The following is a 23,725-nucleotide window of genomic DNA, read 5'->3' on the forward strand; positions in this document are numbered from 1 at the left end:
AAAATTGAGGCTCAGAGGTTGCCCAACTTGATCAAATTCACATAGCTAATTGAGTAACTTATTTGGGATTTAGACACAAGGATTTCTGATCTAAAGTCAGCGTTTTGCCACAGACTCACTTTTTAAATAAAGTGATCTTTCCAGAGAGATAGAATGCCTTATTTATTGTCAGCTTTTTGGCCAAAATTGTACCGCCTTTATTTTCTTTGATAGCACAATCTTCTACTCAGTTCCCCAGGTCATAAAGTTGGAATCTGTCCTTGAAACCTCTTGTATCTCTCTGTTTTTTACTTGGTGTCATGCCATGAAAATTCTGTTCTTTTTTTTGAAATGGCTTTTAAATCCATGCTTATTACTTTAATATTTGATTCAAATCCTCATGATTTCCCACCTGTATTTATTATAGTCATTTAACCAGATTTCCCAGCGTCTTACGTTTTTCCTCATCTTGCCTATCTCTAGTTATAAAGAATCGTAATTTACCCTTCTTTGTTTACTGGAGTTTTTGAAAGTATGGTGAAAATTATGGGTTATCTCTCTAGAAAAATGCACAAAGTATACCTATAACTTTTGCATATATGTCATTGGAAGGAGGTTTATGGGCATCTTCACGTCCATCTGTTGACAGCCCCTCCCAGTTGAGACCCCTTGTTCTAGAATACAGATCCACTTATGTAAACCACACCCCCCCAAATAAAACCTTTAACTTCCAACTACCTATAACAAACTCTGAACTCTTTATGAACCTCAAAAATGCTTCACAATATGATCCCTTTTTTCCAAACTTATTTCTTTTTCTAGGTCTACTACGTACCTTATCCCTTAACCATAATGAGATTATGAGGCATTCTCTGGAATATATTTGAACTTGCATGTTTTCATGCTTCTGTTCATAATATTTCTCTACTGGAATGTGAACCCATCATGAAAAAGGACAGTCTTTTCATTTCTTATTGTATTGCCAGTGCCTAGCACAGTGCCTGTTACAAAGAAGATGCTCATTAAATGTTTGTTGGATGAGAGATGATAAGATCTGTTCCCTTTTTTGTTTAAGCTTCTTCAACAAAGTTAAAATATAGCCTTACTCCCCCATACCCCAAATCTCTTTTTGTTATTTGACTTTTTTAAAAAGTTGTATTATCTTTATAGTATTATATGAAACTCTTGAGCATGTACTTAACTCACTAATTAAATACCTAAATAATAATTGGTGAATGATATATATATTTTTAGGCAATCGTCTTTTAACTGGTTCTAGCTGTTTGCAACTGTGGTCCAATGCTAACTTGGAGAAATCAGCTGAAGATGAAAATCCAGATAAAACAGATCTTAACTTTGGGGATTGGAGATGCATTTGGCATTGCAAGTAAGCAATTAATTAGGGGATTAAACCAATAAACCTGTTCCATGTGGTCTTATATTATAAATGCATTTTAGTTGGTGTAAAACCATACTAACATAAAAAGTATTGATTTTGACATGCCTTTTCTTATATACAGAGGATTCACCATTTCCCATGTTCTGCAGACCCTTTTTTACTTTTTTTAAATTGTTGAATAAAACAACTAGGAAGAAACATAGAAATGTGTTAGGCCTATATGAAGATAGTTAAATAAGAACTTGCTAAATTATACAAAAGGAGACAGAAACACCTGTCATGCTTTTGAATGGAAGTTTTCCTATTGTGAAGAAGTATATTTTTCCCAAACTAATCTGTATGTTGAACATCATCCTTATCAAAATCTCATTGGAATTTCTACTTTTGAGCGTAGTTCAAAATTTTATTTAAAAGGACAAATATGGGAAAATCAGGAAAATCCTAAAAGAAGAAAAGAATGAAGATATACAGTATAGTAAAATGAATTCTAAAGCTACAACTGGTCAAGCAGTTTGTTGTTGATACAAGAACAGATAGATTAGGGTCCAGGGTTAGACCCAATTATACATGGAGATTCAGTATATAAGGTGGCATTTCCATCCGTGGGGCAACTTGCTAGCTCTGTGGAGGAGAAAACGACGTTAGAATCTCTTTCATACTTGGCACCAAAATAAATTTCAAAGGAAGAAGAAGCAATATCTATACAATGAAAAAATTTTAAAAGAAAATATCGGTGAATTGTCATAGTTTAATACTACCATATTCAGTATGATAGCAACTAGCCGCATTTCACTTGAGCCCTTGAAATATGGCTAGACTTAATTGAGGTGTCCTAAAAGTATAAAATGAACACTAGATTTCAGAAACTTTGCACAAAGAAAAAAATTAAAAACTCTTATTAAATTTAATTGATTACACATTAAAATGATAATATTTTTGATATATTGGATTAAATAAAATATACTTAATTTCACCTGTTTCTTTTTACTTTTTTAAATGTCGCTACTAGGAAATTAAAAATTACATATTGGGCTAACATTTATCATTTGTGTTCTATCACTGTTGGATAAGAAGTGCTGTTTTAGAGTTATGGAAAAAATTTCTAAGTATGACACCAAAACTAGAAACTGAAAGGAAAGAAAAGGAAAAAATTAATAGTTTTGTATATCAATAAAAAATTTCTGTAAAGCAAAAAGACCGTAAGGAAAATAACCAAAAACTTGATGGGAAATATGTGCAATTTTGGGTTAGTGCCTCTTTTAAAAGGAGGTCTTAAAAATTAACTAGAAAATAACAGATATCTCAAAAGTAAACAAAAATGGACAATGAAGAGAAAATTTTTTTGAGAAAATTTTTAACCAGTAGTACATATGAGTAATGAGCATATTAAGAGTTAATTGACCGCACTCAAAATCAAGAAATGTGAAATATCCATAAAGAAGAGAATGAATAATACCTATTACGAGTGAGTGAGTGGAGAAAAGGTATTCTTATATACTGTTAATAAGGGCATACAATTGATATCATCTTTCTAGAGATCAATTTGGAAGTATGAATCAACAGGCTTAATTTTTCTTACGCCCTTTAGATAGCAAGTCCAAGTTTCTTTCATTCATTCAACAAATATTTGTTGAGTGCTTATCATGTTCCAGACAGTGGTAAAAGTGCTTAGAATATAGCCGTGAACACATAGGGGGAGATAGACAATGCACCAGTAAATCAGTATGACAGGATGTTAGGAATGGCATTCTTCCTGAGTCAGTTTTACATATTTTTTAAAAATTTATTTTATTTTTTTAAATTTTGGCTGTGTTGGGTCTTCGTTGCTGCGTGCAGGCTTTCTCTAGTTACGGCGAGCGAGGGCTACTCTTCGTTGCGGTGCGCGGGCTTCTCATTGCGGTGGCTTCTCTTTTTGCAGAGCACGGGCTCTAGGAGCGTGGGCTTCAGTAGTTGTGGCTCGCAGGCTCTAGAGCGCAGGCTCAGCAGTTGTGGTGCACAGGCTTAGTTGCTCCGTAGCATGTGGGATCCTCCCAGACCAGGGCTCAAACCTGTGTCCCCTGCACTGGCAGGTGGATTTTTAACCACTGTTCACCAGGGAAGTCCCCTGAGTCAGTTTCATATGAAGCAGTAATAGGGTATAAATCAGATACCAAAGTCAGAGTAAGGCAGACCTCCTATATATACAGAATATACAAAGGAGATTTCAAAGGAGCTGATTCCGTGTTTTTTTGCACCCCCTCAGCCAGATCATGGGTGTTAAAAAGGGTTTACATGTAGAGAGGAAATAGGATTTTGCAAAGATAGTTCTTTAGAAAGAGCTAATGGGGGAGAGAAGAACAAAGAAGTGCTATAGTGCCTTCACTGCAGATCTAGTAAGGGGCTTCCTTGGGTTGAACTGAGAATTTGAAATGTATTTCTTGCATTTGGGAGAGGGGAAGGAGCTTAAGTTAAATCATAATCAGTTATACAGTGGTAACTTGGACTAGACATACTAATTGTTTATTTGAGGTGGTTTGTTATTTAAGTAAGCAATAAAGCCTTGGACTAGAAACCATGCCAGTTTTATTTTAGGATCAACTGAAGATTACACTAACTGGAATACATTTCGAAGTTGGGTTTGATCATACATTTGTGGTGCATTTAGAACACTGCTTATACCTGTTAGATGAGGACCAGTAGGTACGATAGAGAATAATTAAGTAGGGTAGGGGGAAGAAGAGGAGAGGTGACGTTTGAGTATAGACCTGAAGGAAGTGAGTGAGTAAGCTATGTGTGTGTATATTCTGGTGAAGAACGTTGTAGGAGGAGGGAACTAGTGCAAGGCTCTGAGGTAAAAGTGTATGTTACCTTGTGGCTGGAGTAAAGTGAACAAAGTGAGGAGTAATAGGGGAAATGATCAGAGTCAGGAGTCAGCTTATAGGTTATTGTGAGGCTTTTGCCTTTTATTTTGAGTGAGTTGGGAAGCCCTTGGGGGTTTTAAGCAGAGGGTGTGTTGAGATGTATTGGGTTGGCCAAAAAGTTCATTCGGTTAGTGAATACGTTCAATAAAGTTCTTCGTGAAAATGAAAAATGTTTTTTATTTTTACTTAAAACCAAACGAACTTTTTGGCCAACCCAGTAATTCCCTTTTAAAAGAACTGCTTTAGCTACTGTTTTAAAAAAAGACTGTAGGGGCAACAAGGTCACAGTCATGGAGACCAGACTTTTAATTATTTGTTTTAAAGATGTCCTTAGGATTAACCAGATGCATAAAAATGTGTGTGCAAAAATGTTCATTGTACTACTTAATGTTCATGACATATTTTAAAATAAATATTACAAATTGTAAATATGGCATCAGTTTCCATTTCCTTCCCAACACCCTTCCACAGAAAGTAGATGGAGATGGAGAGTGGAAGAGGTCTGGAAGTCAGTGTATTAAAATGTTAACAGTGATTTTGCATGGGAATGAGGGTTGTGGTATTGGTGAAGCTATGGATGATTTTATTTTCTTCCTTTCACCCATTTGTATCAATATTTTCTGTTATGTATTTGTAACATTTAAAATCAGGGGAGGGACTTCCCTGGTGCTCCAGTTGTTAAGACTCTGCGCTCCCAATGCAGGGCACCTGGGTTCGATCCCTGGTCAGGGAACTAGATCCCGCATGCTGCTATTAGGAGCCCGCATGCCGCAACTAAAAGATTCCGAGTGCCACAACTAAAGATCCCGCACACAGCAACGAAGATCCTGCGTGCCGCAAGTACGACCCGGCGCAGCCAAACAAATAAGCAAACAAACAAACAAATAAATATTTTTTAGAAATCGGGGAAAAAGTTATTTTTATTTGGAATGAAATGTGACAGAATATCTCTTTGGCCTGCTTTTTTTTTTTTTAACTTTGTGTTTATTTATTTATTTATTTATGGCTGTGTTGGGTCTTCGTTTCTGTGCGAGGGCTTTCTCTAGTTGCGGCAAGTGGGGGCCACTCTTCATCGCAGTGCGCGGGCCTCTCATTATCGCGGCCTCTCTTGTTGCAGAGCACAGGCTCCAGACACGCAGGCTCAGTAATTGTGGCTCACGAGCCTAGTTGCTCCGCGGCATGTGGGATCTTCCCAGACCAGGGCTCGAACCCGTGTCCCCTGCATTGGCAGGCAGATTCTCAACCACTGCGCCACCAGGGAAGCCCTGGCCTGCTTTACAAATACATTTAGGACGAATCTATCTAAGCATGAACTTGGGTAAAGAAAAGGAAAGCAATGATAGTGAGAAGTGTCTTGAGATCAGTATATATAGGTAGCCAGAAGGGAAGGTGATGAAGGGAAATGAGCCAAAGCTCCTTGGAGAAGAAAAGACAACTATGTACCAAGTATGTTGGTGAACTTGGAAGGCCGAATCCATGATAGTTGGAAGTCTCCTGTTAATCCATGCATAATCTTTAATTATGCAAATGCTGCCTTAAGGCAGAATTCGTTTTAAAATACTGATTTACTGTCCTTGTAAATGTATGTTGGAATATAAGTATCTATGGCTCCGGAAATTAGATTTCCAGATTAAAAAATGAAACCTTTCTTTCTCACATCCTAAGGGAATGAGACCTAAGGCTCTTTTGTCTTAAGGTTTGAAGACTGACAAGTCATTCCCTACATGATTCTTACGCATGGATATTTTTACATAAAAAATAATTTTTATATTTAATATTAAGTTTTCTATTTTTGAATTTATTTTATATTTATGAGATATACTTAAAAGTGAGTGTGAAACTTGTGTTATCACAAAATTTTCTATTTGAAGCAAATTGCTGAATATAGTTTAGAGAAGTAATGTTGCATTCTCTTATTTAATTTTCCTTGAAAATTATTTCTTGTCTGTTTAATTTACAGAACTGCTTCCCAAGTTCATTTAATGAAGTTTTCACCAGATGGAGAATTTTTTGCCACTGCTGGGAAGGTAATTTGTGAAAATACTATTGTCAAGTTGTGTTTATGGTGTATTTTGAAATGTCAAAAAAAATTAGCTGGCTTCATTAAGTTGAAAACATTTTCTGTTAAAAATGTTAAATAGCAAAAATTGGCTAAATATTGTGTTAAAGGCAGTATGGTATAATTGAAACAACATAGATCAAAGGTAGATCTGGGTATAAATTTGCCATTTACCAACTGTTTGATCTTGGGCAAGTAGTTACTCTTTTTGAGCCTTGGTTTTCTCATTTATAAACTGAGGATGATAGTACCTACCTCATAGGTTGTTGATCATCAGATTAGTTTAGACAGTGTATGTAAAGTGACTGGCACAGAGTCATGGATGAAGTATACTGTCAATAATCAACTATAACTACTATTTATGTTATCTTTAGCTGACAGCTATATTAGGCTGTATTTACAGTAAAAGAATTTACAGACTTTCTAGAAGGACATTTGTAACTTTTCTTTGTTATTACCTGTTTATTTCAGAATAATGTATTCCCTTGAAATTATTTTATTTTTAATCATTGGTTCACAGAGCACTTTACATACAACTAATAGTCTGAAGTTATTGTTCCCATGGCTCAAAACCTGCAGACTAAGAATATGAGATATACCTTAAATCCTTAGTGAGGTTTTTTAGGATAAAAGTAGAGCTGTTTAATCTAATTGACTTTACAGTCAGCTTTGGGAGTGCAATTAATAGCTAAAGAACAGAACCTGGTACATGCTAGTCTCTTGTTCTTGCTTTCCTTCTCAAATTAGGAGATGCAATTTTGATTGTGCTTAGAATATTTTACATAGTAGTAGTTGCTAACTAGTTATCATCAACATTTTCTTTGAACATTCACATGGTAATTTATAAAAACTGTGTTTGTTTTCAAAAATCAGCAGTCTTTTGAAGTCTGCTAATGGTAATGCTTTCTTATTTGGTATTTGGCTAAGTGGGCACGTGAACCCTTAACTTCATCTTTAGGTCTTTCCTAAATGACTTTATTTTCCATACCAAATGGTAACTAGCATTTTCCTTGAACCAACCCTTGCAAAACACACACATTCACACACATTAATTCTTAAAGAACAGTTAAGGAATGCTAGTAGAAAAGTATCAGAATCAGAGATTTTCTTCCTAATTTCTCCATGCCCAACTCCTCTTCACATCCCTAAGTTCCTTTAATTGGGGAGAAAAATCTTACTTTTGGTATTTGACTTAACCTTTAATTTAATTCTGATCTGGATGTTTTTTGTTTTCTTTTTCCCCTTAGGATGACTGTCTTTTAAAGGTATGGTATAATGTAGAAAACTGGCGGACATCTGTTACCTCTCCAGATAAAAGTTCAGAAAAACAATCCCAAGGAGAAATTGACTTTTCTTTTATATATCTGGCCCATCCTCGAGCTGTAAATGGATTTTCCTGGCGTAAAACAAGCAAATATATGCCTAGGTCAGTGGATTAGTCATTTTTCCCATGTATTAAGAGAACGTCATCTTTGTGACTTTGACTGCTTTTCGCACTTTGAGAATCATTGCTTTAGGATTTTTGCCTATGAAGATTCAAGTAATACTAGATAGTTCTTGGACTGCAGACCTCTGGCCACCGGTCAACTATGTTGACACTTAAGAGGAGAGCCATATGAAAGGATAATTTACCTCTAGATCAGATATCTTTAAGTGACAGAGTTGTGCATCTTTTTCTTCTCTATGTTATGTATCCAATTCTTTCATCTCTTAATCATTCTCCAAATTGCCATTTGCATCAACTTTTTCACATTTCACTCCCTTATCTCTTCCCTTCTATATCTCCTCTGGTTTCCCTTTTTTTTTTTTTTTTTTTTAATTAAAAAAAAAAAAGGCTTTATTGAGAACATATACCATAAGGCCTCAAATATTTCTTTAACTGCACCCAGCATCTTTGAGGAGAAGTGCATGGGTTAATACATTATGATGCCCTAAACTAGGTATTAGTTTAACCTACACATGCATGCACAAACACACCTGTTAGTACTTCTTTTCTTTCCTGGAGTCCTTGCAAGACTTGATAATCCTGTTGAATTTTTGCCTATATTTAGTAAGTTACAGAGCTATTGTATTACTTAAGTATAGGTAGAAATCCTTTTTGTTCCACATGGCCATTTTCAATTTGGCCACACTATGGATCAGTACAGTTTTTCCCTTATTTTTTTGTCATCTGAGATGTCTTAAGCTGATCCATGGTAGCATAGCTAGATCATTTGTTGACTTTAGTTTTGCTCTTCTGAGCCAGCAGAGTATACCTAGATTTTTTAAAAATTATTTTAGACATTTTTTAGAGCAGTTTAAGGTTCACAGCAAAGCTGAAGGGAAGGTACAGAGATTTCTCACATAATCCTGTCCCCCACATATGCACAGCCTCCCCCATTATCAACATCCTCCACCAGAGTGGTACATTTGTTACAGTTGACGCTTATTTCAACACATTATTTTCACTTAAAGTTCATAGTTTACTTTGTGGTTCACTCTTGGTATTGTGCATTCTATGGGTTTGGATAAGTGTATAATGGCATATATCCATCATTGTTATACCTAGACTTTTTTGAGCTATTTTGGAGTGCAGTAGTTACCATTCTTCCTACCTCAGTCCTACAGTCTAACAAAGCATAGGAGCAGGACACTGTAGGTACAGTGATGGTTCTTTTGTTAGAAGTATGTTTCACAGTTTTTGGGCTAAGGGAGAGTGGTGTGGGCAATCTGTATTGTTAGCAAAAGCACCTTCACTCCAGCTTCACTTTGAGAACTGTTGCTCTAGTACCTCTGAGACCATTGCCCACATGTATAAAAACGTGTTTAGAATAGAATGAGCTATGACAAATGTAAAGTAAAAATAGTTGTCATCACAAACTGTTAACCTTTTAGAACTATCAGAAGATTACATTATTTCGGAGGCTGATTTCTTCTTCTATTCCAGGTATTTTCATATGCAGCCAGTTAGACCACCAGAATACTAAAAAAGAGGCTTGTGAAATATTGTATCTTTTGAGAGAGGACAGTCACATCTGCTCCTGACCTAGTTCACTCAGTGTTGGCAAAAGTGATCACGGTGGACACAGAGGCAGTACCTTAAACTGGGGCATTACGAATGCCCAATGACAGCGAAAAGGCATATTAGGTTTTTTTTTTGCCCTGCTTATTTTATCTCTTATCAACTAAATTCTACAGCATAGGGAACTGATACAGAACTAGACTTATCTGTTAGTTATGGCATCTTTTCAAGGTTTCCAGAATTTCACTTTTGGATCCATTTCATTAAAAAACCAGCTAATCTCCCTTAGTTCTTTTAGTTTTCATTTTTGTTTCACCAGCTGCCTGCAGATATATAGTGGGAAGGCTGACCCTTTCTCATGAGGATGAAAGAGATCCCATCAAAGACCATTATCCTTTCTGATATAGAATCTTAAAATTAAGATGCTTAACCAAATGGTAATACTTTATACAAAGGGCCTGCTGGCTTGAGAGAGAAGAATGGGGAAGGGTTTGTAATGAGCATGTACTTCTTTACAAGTTAAAAATTGATGAATGTAGGACAGGTTGGGAGGTCTGGTTATATCCCCCCAAAACCTCCAAAAGTTGGTTCTACATAACTAGTTTCAAAAGCATCTTAGCCTGTTGTTGCATCAAGATAGGGCAGCTAAATAAAGTAAAATTTAAAAAAAAAATGATAGGACAGCTGTTGCAGACACTTACCATCACATGGTTGCCCCATATAGGGTCATTCATTTATATATATATGTATTGTTTTTGGTTGGGGGGGAGAGTGCTATACCTGAATATGATATGCTTATTGGAGAGAGAATAAGATACCTTGATGAAGAAGTGAGGAAGGGGGAGGTATAGCCTGAGCAGTGCCTCAAATACATCAGGATATTTCTTCTATGCCATGCTTATATTACCTGCCAGCTGTTTGTAAGGCGTGGCATTATTTGTAAGGCATGGTATCCTGAAGAGAGTCATCTGGGGTCGAAGCCCTGTCCATGCTTCTGAGTTGCGCAGCTTTTTAGCTTGCTTTGTTGGTCTTGCCTAAGTTCTGTACCTCTCCTGATTGCTGTCTGTTCAGCCCTTTAGTCTCCTATCTTCTGCTCTTTCTTTATAAGCCTTCCCATTCTGCCATTTACTGATTGGCACTATGAACCTTGAACTTCCATATTGCCTTTTTGTATTTTCTTTTGTTTCTTTTTATTTTTAATCTCATTGCTACTGCTTGTGTGTATGTAAATGTACTAGAGAGAAACTAAGAGAGGGAAGGAGGGGTGGAAAAGGTCAGAGGGAGATAGAGGGAAAAAGAGGGAGAAAAATGAAGGAGGAAGAGGAGGGAGAGGCATAAGGATGGGGAAAGGAAGGAGAAACAGAGGGTTTGGAAAGGTAAGAAGAAGGAGGGGCCCTAGGAGGGGGGTAGCGGTGAGAGGTAGGAGAGGTGGAAAGGGAGGGTGGGTTGGAGAGGCTGAGAAGCAGAGAATTATAGGAGAAGGCAGAAGGAGAGAAACCCAGAGAGTAGATGGAAAGGGGAGAAAAGTAGGGGAGTATACATAGAGGGGGAGGGGAAGGGAGGGAGGTGTTACAACAGAGGAGGGAACCTGAAGGAGAGAGCTACCAAGACAAAGCAAGCTGTTCTCCCTTTTCTTCCCCTTTGCTATTGTTCTTCTTAAATCAAGTAGATACGTTTGTTTTAAAAAGTGACTACTACGGAATATTTTAATTTTTTTCGTTAACTTACTGGGTTACTTGATAGAAACCTTCTACTGATTGTTCTCTTCTAATCAGATATGTTTGAGTAAGTGTCTATTATAGGATATTGCAACTTTTTTTTTTTTTTAATTTGCTGGGTTATCCAGTAGAAAGGTACTCTTTGTTAATAGGGTTTCAGCCTTTGAGCTCTTGATGCTTATGGGATTTATTAACATATATGTAATTGTTTTGTTATTATTTTGTGGGGTGGCAAGACAGTAAATTCACTGAAAGTCAAAAATGACTAATGAAGGAGGTGACTAAAAAATCATGAATTTTTCTATTGCACTTGACTGCTTTTGTCATATGTTAGGCAAGGAAAGAGTAAGTGTAATAGTTACTTTAGCTTATTAGTGACAAGTGCATGTACCTTTACAGGAAGTAAAAATGAAGCATTGTGAAATAATTCAAATAAACATCCACTGAATAAATCAGAAAATTTTAATAGAAGAAGTCAGGTTCTTTCCTTGTTTATTAACTGAGCGAGTATGGTATGATTTCAGTTTTTGTTCTTTAGATGTAAGAAGAATCTTAGATTACTGAAACAGGAACTACTGAGTTCTAGGCAGAAAAGAATAGGTTAGCAAGCATTTGCTGTGATGAAATCAAATACCCAACTCAGTTGTAATGACTTTGACTAAATACATTACGTAAATGTATATTGACATTTTCTTCATTGATACCGTAGTTGTGTGCATTTAAATAATTATAGAAACATTGTAGAATGTGATACTGTGGGAAATTTATATTTTTGCCTCTAAAATCTTTTTATTCCTTAGGGCTTCTGTATGTAATGTACTGTTGACTTGCTGCAAAGATAACATATGTCGTCTTTGGGTAGAGACATTTTTACCAAATGATTGTTTGCTCTATGGAGGTGACTGCAACCATTGGACTGAACCAATTAATTTAACAAATAACTTCAAAAGAAATGCTTCCAGTAAGGAACGAGTTCAAAATGCTTTAGATGTGAGTGTTTTTGTTAGATGTTATTTCCTACAAGTTTTAAAATCTTTCGTACATGGCCTTTTTTGTAACATTCATCTTAATTAATATTCAAAGTCATGGATAGTTATGAAAAAACATATATGTCTTAGGAAAACAGTTCTGAGAAAATTTTCGGGTTTTTTCGGGTTCAACAAGTATTCTTAAGGATTTTGTCTAGCATAAAACTGCCTATAATTACAAAGTTAACCTTAGGTTAACTGATGATAACAAAAGGATGATTATACTTGACTTAGCTAAAATAACGTAAATTAAGATCTGAGAATGCAAAGATTTGACTGTAAAAATAATTTATTATTTTTCTTTCTTTAGAGCTTGGGGTGTTCGTCCTGTCATAATTACAGGAATGATTAGAGTAGTTTATCAGATTCTGTTCTACATTTGTTATCTTCCAAATCTCCAAGAACTTGAATTATTTACCTTACTAATTACTATACAATGGAAAGTAAAAGTCAGTTTTTGGTGTTGGGGCTAATTCAACATAGACTAGTTACAGATTCTTCTTATTATTTTCTTAATATTGAAAACAAGAAAGTGACCTAAAAATGATTTATCTTTGAATGTTTTATATGAATATGGAACCACTATTTCTCAAATTTAGATAGTATTCTAGTGACACAGAATATAATTCAGTATATATTGTGTAGAGACTCAACCACTGATAGAATGGTTATGTGTAATAATAGTTGAAAGAAGTCCTTGACTAGGAATCTGAAGACCTTTGTTCCACTTTTAGGTGACCTTGTGTTCTCTATAAACTATTTTATCATATGAAAGATGAGAATAACAATATTTGCATTGTCTGCTTTATGGGTCAAATGAGATGATCTCTGTGAAAGTGCTTTGCAAACTATGAAATATCATCCTAATGTATGATGGTAGTTTTATTCAGTGCTTTGTGGTCATAGGAAGTAAACTGAGGATACAAAGAAAACAGTATACATAGGGACATCATTTTCCACAGACACATTGTAAACATTTTTTAAGTTTAGGAAATTAATTCTCAGGAAATATTAAATAAAAATTTAAAGTATTGTGTGATGGTTAAAAGAAGAGTCAAGCAGTTTAAGTTCCAGGCTTATTCCAGGTTTCAAGTTTGCTGTACAAAAATACTGCAAGATATTTGTACATATAAACTCATCTGAAATAGGATATATGTACTATCTAACAATCATTATGTAACCTATACATATATGCTTATGACAATATAGGCATTAGTTTTACTTTGTTTTGCATTGTTTGACTTTGTTTTTATTCTCACAGGTAAATCTGAAACATTTTCGTAGAGGTCGGAGGAGATCACTTGCACTTGTAGCACATACTGGATACCTGCCACATCAGCAAGATCCTCATCACGTTCACAGGAACACTCCACTGCATGCCAATGCACTTTGCCACTTTCATATTGCAGCCAGCATCAACCCAGCCACGGGTAATAAAGCACTGTTCAGAAAATGTTTTTCAAATTGAGTAGATTGATTTTTATAGCCAATAAATTATACTTTTACTTTTTTAGTAAGTAAAAAAATTGTAGGTGACTTTCTTAGCTAACTTTTCATTATAGCCAGCTCACTGATTATAGAAAAAGAAGTTTTTGTTTACTTGTTTGCTTCTTAAGTCTGTGATTTGGTCTGTAATTTTAGATCTTGGTAAGTCATTGAGATTCTGTATTAGTTTATTCAAAAGTTGAGATTTGAGCTAATACATAACAAAGAGGTTAACACCTCAGAGTAGTATTTTATAATTATTGTATAGTTGTTCAAACGAAACCAGTGTGTTTCATACTTGATCTTTGGAGCCATTGCAGAAATAGGGCAGAAATATGCAGAAGTTATAACTGGAAGAATTAAGAAACTTATCTCTGTAGTCAATAGGTACTGTGAAACAGATTGAAAGATCTAGAATACCTGGGTTTATCTATGAATTTGAAGACTGAAGTGTTCATCATTTTAGTAAATATTTTCTGTGAGTTTAAAAATCAAGTGGCCACAGTTGGGGCATTTAAAGTGGAACCTTAGAATATTACTGGGAAAAAAGTTAAAAATAATATTTGCACGTGATAAATGCCATCTGTACAGGAAGTGTAAAGTAAAATCCTCCTTTTACCTCTATTCCACCCTAGTCTTCCTCCCCAGAAGATAGCCACTGTTGATGAGTTTTTATGTATTTTGAGATATTCTTAAACATAAATTAAGCATAACTTATTTCCATATAACACACTGGATTTGCAGTATTGCATTCTTCAAGAAACATAGCAATAAATACAGTCCATTAGTTACTTGAATCAAAGTGAGAAGTACTTTGATAAGTTAAAAAGTGCTGAGATACCTGTGGTAGGAATAAAGAGTATTTGCTGATTTTTAAAATTTTATATGGTTAACAACAGTCCCAGCTCTAAAAGAATCCAAAATCCATGAGCCATGAAAATGTAAATGGGAGAATATTGAATTATTTTTATTTAAAAATTGTATTATTACCTTATCAAAAAACGTACATTGTCAGCGCTTATAGTATCCAGAGGCAACTCTAGGTCAGTGGAATAATTTTGAAAGTCTTTGCTGAGTAAAGGACAATATTTTGAGAATAAAGAAAGCTTGAGTTCTCACTTTAATGGAAAAGGCTGAGGTATTATGAAAAAAAACCCTAAGTTCCTGTGTAACATCTCCCTGACTACCTTCCAATAAGGAAAACTCTAAAACCTTTCTTGAGATTGTAGGTCCCTAAGAAAAATTCATACATGTAGGGAAAATCAAAGCAAAATAATAATATTAGGAGCTATATTAGATCTTGTGAGAACTCCTTTCCCTAAATTAGGTCTGTTAGAATGACTTTCCTGCAAGGCTCAACTCAGATATGGCTTCACTTATTTGTCCATCAATGGAAAATGGTACAGGAGAGGAGTTCATAATAGCATGTTCTCTTAGTTCTAGTTCTTATACGCTTTCCATGAAGATTTCTCATAAAAAATGACTTTATCAGATTCTTTGAGTGAGGTCAGGAGGCAAAGGAAATGTGAGTATCTTTTCAGCCAGAATGCTTCTGCTAAAAGTCAGCATAAGCCCCTAGTTTTATGTACTTAACAGCTAGGCCTGTGATCTACTTTAGGCATTGCTTATCTCTTCTGAGTTGATTGTAAGTTGAAAATCAGAAAATCCTACCCATTTAGTTTTCTTGGGGACACTCTTTCAAACCCTAACACTATTGTGTATCTACCTAGGAACAGTGAGATTGGCAGTTCAGCCCCTCAAGGGTTTTATTGAGTGTTTTGTCTGTGCCAGTATAGGAACTGGAGATAGTGGTAGGAACTGGAGATACAGTAGTGATCAAAACAGTGTGGTCCTTGCTCTTATGAAGCATATAACTAGGTAGGAGATAGATAAATATTAATCAAATAATTATACTAATGAATATATAGTAATAAACAGAGCTCTTGGATTAGATAATATCCATCAACTCTTAGAACCCAACGCCAATAAGAAGGGACAGAAAAACGATTCTTTTTTTTTAACATCTTTATTGGAGTATAATTGCTTTACAATGGTGTGTTAGTTTCTGCTTTATAACAAAGTGAATCAGCTATACATATACATATGTCCCCGTATCTCCTCCCTCTTGCGTCTCCCTCCCTCCCACCAGGAAAAAGATTCTTCTATCCTTTCTTTCACCATTCATCCCCTATAATACTGTTCCTATTGGTGTCCAGCAATAGACGGTGTTTGAACAAATACTTAAAATTGTTTATATTTCCTTTTAAAAAAAATCAGTAGATTTGCTCTGGAGAAAATTATCTACCTTCCCTGAATCCATTCCAGCCTATAATGTTCAGCAGACACCAGCATGATCTAGATTTGGATTTTATTTAATAATGATAGACAAATTTTTCTTTACCTCTTTTAAGTTAGGATGGTCATTTTTCACAATTTACTCTGAATTTGGACTTCAGTATACTTAGCAATGATTTCAAAAGTAATACCAAGGAACAGTTTTTTTTAGCTGAGTTGGCTTGTCTTGAATGCTTTTCTTGCATATAAGGGAACCTCAGTTTCATACTATCTAACTTCAATCTTGATGCTAATAAATAAGTATCTGTCTTAGAATTAGATAGGTAGGTCATGAAAAAAGTTAATATGAGAGTCTGTTAAGTAAAAGAAAGTTGTTGCTGTTGAGATAAACATATCACTGGTTCCTTTGACAACTTAATGATGGCATTTTTAATGGTAGATCAGGTTAAAGTATATTTCTAACCAAAGTTAATATACAAATTAAGACTACCCTATTAACATGTCTGCAAATTATAGACATATTTCTTAATGAGAATATTTTTTAAAATTATAGAAAAAATGTATATGTACGTATATATAAATAAGTTATGGTATATAACATAGAATGTATAATTTTATTTCCTTTACAGTAAGTGTATTAAATTTACCATTTAAGTCTGTTTTCATTAATAATAATTGTGTGAGCCATTATATTGTGAGTCTTATTTATAGGTTAAGTACAATGTACGGCAGAGGTTTAAAGATAAATGTAACTGTAAGTAATAAAAATAAGAGACATGGATGTTTTGTATGCTAGCATGATAGAAATTTTAATATTTTTTTGTTGTTGTTCTTTATAGACATTCCACTTCTTCCTTCTATTACATCTCTGAGTCTAAGTGAAAATGAAGAGAAGAGTGGACCTTTTGTGGTACACTGGCTAAACAATAAAGAATTGCATTTTTCTTTGTCCATGGAAGTCTTTTTACAACAACTTAGAAAAAGTTTTGAGCAACCATCTTCTGAGATGAGTGTAGAAGACTCTAATCAAGCAGATGTAAAATCTGATGAAGGTAAAGCTTTAAGAAGGATAAAAATTATAAAGTTTTGTTTAAAATAGCAAAGATTTTTATATTAGGGTAACACCAGCTACTGTTAGAAATAACCTTCAAATTGCAGTGGCTTAATACATATTTGGACTAGCTCATTTAATAATCCAATGTAGATGTTCCTGTTCCAGGTGGCTGCTTTCCTGATGATGATATAGGGACTTGGACTTCTCCATACTTATGCTTCTGTCAGCCACTAGGGTCTTGCTACTTAGAGGACTATCTGCAGACTAGCAGCATTGTCACTATTAGGAATGTACAATCTCAGGCTCCACCTGGAGCTACAAGAATCTGTAATTTAATGAAATTCCCGGATGAGTTGTATGTATATTAAAGTTTGAGAAGCAGTACACTAGGGCCTTAAGGTTTGCATTCAGCCTCAGTCAAGTAGAGAGAGAGAAATCAAAAATGTTTTTGTTCTTTGTTTTAATTACAAGATTGCACGTTCCCCTTTAAAAAAAAAATTAAAATTAAACAATACAGGCATGTATAAAGTTTCCATATTGTTAAGTTTGATGAGTGTCCTTCCAGATTTATTCTTTTCTATGCTCACACAAATATATGCATAAAGGTAGTTTTTTTAAAAAGTTGTACTATGGGAGTTCATTTTTCAATGAAAATAGTGTGCTGCAGCTTGCTTTTTAAATTCAGTAACAGGCACTTTTCTTTCTCATTATTTTTAACAGCTCCTGAGTCAAGAGACTCAACAGAAAACTTAAGCATTTTTTCTGATGATAGCCATTTAAATTGATTTAAATTGTTTTTCACTATATACTGATAATGGTACAGTAACACATCTCTTCATCTTTGTGTGAATTTTTTTGTAAGGTAGATTTTTAGATGGGGAATTAGCATAGTGTAAAGCATTTTTAAATTTCAATAACTTCTGTCAGATTACCCTCTAGTAATGTTTTACCAGTATATGTTCCCTCTAAGTATATTCAGATATCCTTTTTTCACATCCTTGCCAACACTGGATCTTTTTATTATTTTTTGGCCGTTGATACGGACAAAATGGTGTCTTGTTTTACTTTGAATTTTCTTGAGTTAAATTGAGCAGAATTATGTTAGCCCTTCTGTGGTTTGCCTCTTCGTGCCTTTTGCCTAATTTTCTGTTGAGTTATTTTTCTTTTTCTTAATGATTTTATGTCTTGACTAATTTTTAAAATCTGGTAAACAAGCTAACATTTTTTGAGAGTCTCTTAAGAAAGGCTTTGTATTCCTAACCAGGAATAGGGACTGGGATGTAGAGGTCAGAATATACATACTTATTTGTATTAATAAGTTGGCATGTGTTGAAGAAAATCTGGAAATCAGGCACTATAAAATGTGTTTCTTTAAGGTTTCATATCAGTTATAAATGCTTACACCTAGAGGATGGCTAGTGTGGTTGACTTAGGTTTTATGAATCTGACATTATGAAGAAAATACAAATTACATTCCAATAATATATTTTAAAAATTCAGCCTAATTTCAACTCCCTCATGTTAACATGAGCAAAACTAGGGTCCAGAGAAGTACTGTGTCTTACTTCTAAGTAGTTAATTGTGGTACATCTGGGTTTAGAAACCAGTTTACCTATTTTCCAGTCTAGTATTAGTCCTTCTACTAATAATCCACTGAATCAGCCTTATAGGCCTTCTGAGTACTGAGTTAACTCCATGGCCTTATATTCCTGGAGCAAAGTTATTTTTTAAAGGGAACCCCATTTCTTGTTTATATGAAAACTTATGTTTTTCATTTTGAATGCATTTGTAAAGATATTTCTTAATTTTTAGTAGTAGCTTGATTGTATTTACTTGGTTCATGAACCCTTTTGCTTATAGAGATCGATGACGGTGTTGATGATCTGAAAATAAATCTTGAAAAGAAGGAATTGGGCAGTGATAAATTGTTACCAAATTCAAGTTTTGTACCATTACCATCAGCTGCCATTGATCATCAGATTGAAGTACTTCTGTCTGAATGGAGTAAAAATGCAGACATGCTATTCAGTATTCATCCCATGGATGGCTCTTTGCTGGTTTGGCATGTGGATTGGCTGGATGAATACCAGCCTGGTATGTTTCGTCAAGTACAGGTATTATTTTTATGATCTCTGGAGAGCTACTTCTTGTTAAATGTGGGTACTGTTTTGTAAAACCTCTCTATATAATTTCATGAATTCTAATGCTCACTTTCTTACTTCTAGGTGTCCTTTGTTTCCAGAATTCCTGTAGCTTTCCCCACAGGTGATGCAAACTCTCTCTGTAAAAGCATAGTGATGTATGCCTGTACCAAGAATGTTGACTTGGCTATTCAGCAAGGGAAACAAAAAACTTCCAGCCTGACACGTTCCACGTCCATGCTTATATCTTCTGGTCACAGTAAATCAACTAATAGTTTAAAATTAAGCATTTTTACCCCTAATGTTATGATGATTTCAAAGCATGCTGACGGCTCCCTGAATCAATGGCTTGTCAGTTTTGCCGAGGAATCTGCCTTTTCTACAGTTCTCAGTATTTCCCACAAATCCAGATATTGTGGTCATCGCTTTCATCTTAATGATTTAGCTTGTCACTCAGTATTACCATTATTGCTGACAACGTCGCACCATAATGCATTAAGGACACCAGATGTTGATAACCAAAAGGAACCTTATGGTGCTGTGAATATTGAAGAATGTTCTTTGGCACAACAGAATAAAAGCACTATTGACATGGCCTTTCAGGATCCCAATGCAGTGTACAGTGAGCTTATTCTTTGGAGAGTTGATCCAGTTGGGCCATTGTCTTTTTCTGGAGGTGTTTCTGAGCTTGCCCGGATTAATTCTCTTCATGTTTCTGCATTTTCCAATGTGGCATGGCTGCCCACTCTTATACCCAGTTATTGTCTAGGTAAGGATTCTGATTTTTATTTAAGAACTTGAGATTTTCTGACATTATTGCTTAAGAGTTAAATTTCAAATGTTTTTAAAATACATCTAGGTGCATACTGCAACTCTCCTAGTGCATGCTTTGTAGCAAGTGATGGACAATATCTGAGATTATATGAAGCAGTTATTGATGCCAAGAAACTTCTATATGAGCTTTCCAATCCTGAAATTTCTGTAAGTAAATGGCTTTTGAAGCTAAGAATATAATACGTTTTTAGATACTTAATTTATACTTATTGGGCATGTTCTAGAATTATGACATATAATTTGTAATAAAATGTGTATATTTTTTAGTAATTTTTTTCACATTTGCATTGTACTCTTACAGTGATTCTAACCTGCTTTAAAAAGAAACCATATCTTTCATTCATTCCAAAAGTAGAGTCTAGTGTCCTACAATATGTGTTTCTGTTGTACTTCTTTGCTCAGAGATAAATGGGGACTACTGACAGTATAATGTGGAATTATGTTGGTTCATCTGCAGGTTTTTTTCTAGGCAAGGGAAGTTGAAATAACAGGAGTGGATTTTTAATCTTAACCAAGAGGAAAGAGCTTTCAGCTTGGTTGCACTACAGGCAGGAGTTTTTTCAACACCATTGCAAAGTTTTTGTCTTACGACAGAGGGCACTTGTTCCTGTGCCCAACTAATAGCAACCCACCATCTGCATTGTCTCAGCACCTCCAACAAGCCAGTATTTCCATTCTCTTGGTTTTTGTGTTTTTAAATATGCCCTGAGGTAACTTTCAGCCATACTGAGCTTCCTGTTTAGGAGAGTCAAACTGTCCTCTCAACCATCAATTAATGTCTTTGTTAATGCTCTGGTTACAGAATTGCATAGGTGTCAGTGGTCTGCTCCAATCTTGTTTTTTCCCTGTTATTTTTATTGCATGGTTTTACAGAACACAAAGTTTTTCAAAACATATATAGTGTTATAGTAGAAACATATGTTTCTTGAGGGCCTTCTATTTTTCAGGAATTGTTTTAAGTGCTGGAAATTTAGATGTGAGCAAAACAGACAAAAATCTAAGCTTACATTCTAGTGAAAGAATATAGAAAAAAGGTAAAAATATATTAATAAATACTTTGGAGAGAAACAATGTTGCAAAAGTAGTAGGGAGTGCCAAGTAAAGTGCTGGTCAGGGAAAACCTCACAGAAGTGGTACCATTTGAGTAAAGACCTGAAGGAGTAAAGACCTGAAGGAGCTACCTATATGGATATGTAGAGGGAAGAGTATTTCAGGAAGAGCCAGTGTAAAGATCCTGAGGCCAGAACATGTTTGGTATGTAAGGAGCATCAAGGAGGCCATTGTGGCTGGTGCAGAATAAGTGAGGTGGAGAGTAGTCAAAAATAAAGTCAGAAAGTGAGCCTGGCCAGATTGTATTGAGAGTAACTTTGACTTTTACTCTGAATGACATAAAAACTAGTGAAGAGAATGACAGTGATATGATCTGGCTTAGGCTTTAAAGGGATCGCTCTGGTTGTTATATAGATTAGACATGGGAAGCAGAAGTGTTATCAGAGAGACCAATTCAGGAAGCTATTACAGTAGTCTAGGACAGAATCAAAGGGGTTTAGAATGGTAGCAGATGGTGGTGATAAAGATGATAAGAATTGGTCAAATCTGGATGTGTTTTGAACATTGAATAGTAAGGATTGGACTGGATATGGGGTTTTTGTGAGAAAAAGAGGATGACTCCCAAAGTTTGCCTTGAGATGAGAAGTATAAATAGCAGTTTTTGGTTTTTTTTTGGGCCACGCTGCCTGCCATGTGGGATCTTAGTTCCCTGACCAGGGATTGAACCTGCGCCCCCTGCATTGGAAGTGTGGAGTCTTAACCAGTGGACTGCCAGGGAAGTCCCTAAACAGCAGATTTTGAGAAGCAGGGAGATTCAAGAGCCGGGCTTTAGACATGTTAATTTTGAAATGCCTGTTTGATATCCAAGAGATCTAGTAAGCTAGTCTCTGGAGTTTTGAGGGAGGCCTGGTCTGAAGATAGAAAATAAGTAGTTGTCAGAATATAAAGTTGTGGAGCTGAGTGAGATCACTGAGGGAGAGACTATAGCTGGAGAGTAGAAACATTAGGAGCATTGAACCCTGGGGCATTCCGTTGCTAAAAGTGAGGTGAGTGTGGTGTATAATGGAAGCCAAAATGAAGAAAATTATTTCCAGGAGGAAGGAGTAATCAACAGAATCAAATGCTGCTGATAGATCAAGTATGATGAACATTGAATTTAACAATGTGAGCTTGACTAGAGCAGTCAGGAGATAAGTGGCTCAAGAAATCAGCATATGTAAATAGTATGTTAACTTGTTTCTTTAGCTTTCTTTGTCAAAATTAATGCTTAAAAAACCTTGATTCTTAGAACATTTCCATGAGATTGAAGTCAGTCTTTCACACTTATAAATATAAAATACTTTTTTTCCCCTTAACAATTACCAAGCATTGCTGTTGGTTTTCTCTGCACCAGCTGAGCTGTAACTCTATTCATTCCTGTGTAATTGCCTTGTAAAATCGTAAAATGTTTATAATGAAAGGGACTTGTGAATTTATTTAGTCTCACCTGAACTTATTTATTATTTGTCTGTTATGCCTGAAATATTATGTCATTTGTTATTATTTTTTTAATTGTTTAATAAAGGAGATATCCATTTTTTCAAAAACAGAAATATGTTGGTGAAGTGTTTAACATCGTAAGTCAACAGTCAACAGCCAGGCCAGGATGCATTATTGCATTAGATCCCATTACCAAACTTGTAAGTATTATTTTTCTGGCCACTTAGCATTAGGTAAATAATAATGTATGTCAACTTACATTAGTATTTATTTGCATTCAGCAAGGCAGAAAAACCCAGCTGCTTCATGTTTTTCAAGAAGACTTCATTTTGAATAACCTTGAGAAGAAAAGACTAGGAAAAGACAGAATATTATCTGATGCAGGTAAAGAAAAATTTTTCATGAAATGAGAAATAAAATGTAGAGTATGTTAGGCAAAGATAAATTGATATAATGTTTATATAATATATAAAGTTATCTCAGCTTTCCATGTTAGTAGTGAAATATACCATTTATACCAACAGGCACCTCACCTAATGGATTTTCGGAAAAATTCTACCTAATTGTAATAGAGTGCACCCAAGACAACCGTTCATTGTTACACATGTGGAATTTGCATTTGAAGTCCATTCCTGTTTCATTGGGTGAGTTTTTTTTTTTTTTTTAAACTTTAAGTAGGCTTAGGTTAACAAATTATATATGGTTAGATAGTTCAGTGGATATTTTTTAAAGCTGTTTTTACTGAGAGAGGATAATTATAGTTTATTCTGTTAATTAAGAAGAAAACAATTCTCTGATTTTCTTGCCGTAAAGCATCGTATTAATATGTTAACTTTTTTGTCTTTTATAAGGCAGTTTTGGATTATAAAATGTAGCAATTGTAATGTTTATAGGGTTTCTCTCCCAGTTTTTGGTTCTTTTTTTATGTTTTATAGATGAAAAAGTAGATACAAAAATATCTGAAGCAGTTTGGCAGCCAGAAGAACATTATTCTTCTTCTCCAGAGAAGATCTTATCCCCTTTTTCACAGAAGTATCAGGCTTGCAGAGCAAATCTCCAGAGTACCAGCAAGTTGACTCTGTCTTCAGAAATGGTTTATAGCCAAGAGTTTCATTTGCCAGAAGGAGTTGAGATAATAAGTGTTAAGCCATCAGCAGGTGTGTAAATTTTGTAAAAAGAGACTAATCAAACTTCATAATGCATGAGTATTTACTGTGTATTTAAAAATAGGTGCAACTCCCACTTTTTAAATCTACACAGAAACAGAAATGGAAAGAATATCTTTAAGTACCCTAAATTAAAA

The 23,725-nt window shown here is 35.0% G+C and overlaps 1 protein-coding gene across 2 annotated transcripts in view; it reads left to right on the forward strand.

Moving 5' to 3' along the window:
• The window catches only part of DMXL1 (Dmx like 1), a 129,760-nt gene that overhangs the window by 22,940 nt on the left and 83,095 nt on the right, over window positions 1-23,725 (forward strand). For both annotated transcript variants that reach the window (XM_061189539.1, XM_061189540.1), the window contains exons 5-17: window positions 1,234-1,366; window positions 6,239-6,305; window positions 7,585-7,763; window positions 11,857-12,046; window positions 13,346-13,514; window positions 16,704-16,916; window positions 18,779-19,032; window positions 19,144-19,828; window positions 19,919-20,040; window positions 22,533-22,622; window positions 22,704-22,806; window positions 22,947-23,066; window positions 23,358-23,579. In XM_061189539.1, coding sequence (XP_061045522.1) covers window positions 1,234-1,366; window positions 6,239-6,305; window positions 7,585-7,763; window positions 11,857-12,046; window positions 13,346-13,514; window positions 16,704-16,916; window positions 18,779-19,032; window positions 19,144-19,828; window positions 19,919-20,040; window positions 22,533-22,622; window positions 22,704-22,806; window positions 22,947-23,066; window positions 23,358-23,579 — 2,547 coding nt within the window. The remainder of the gene's footprint in view (window positions 1-1,233; window positions 1,367-6,238; window positions 6,306-7,584; window positions 7,764-11,856; window positions 12,047-13,345; window positions 13,515-16,703; window positions 16,917-18,778; window positions 19,033-19,143; window positions 19,829-19,918; window positions 20,041-22,532; window positions 22,623-22,703; window positions 22,807-22,946; window positions 23,067-23,357; window positions 23,580-23,725) is intronic.

Source organism: Eubalaena glacialis, chromosome 4 (genome assembly GCF_028564815.1).
Source record: "Eubalaena glacialis isolate mEubGla1 chromosome 4, mEubGla1.1.hap2.+ XY, whole genome shotgun sequence".
NCBI lineage: Eukaryota > Metazoa > Chordata > Mammalia > Artiodactyla > Balaenidae > Eubalaena > Eubalaena glacialis.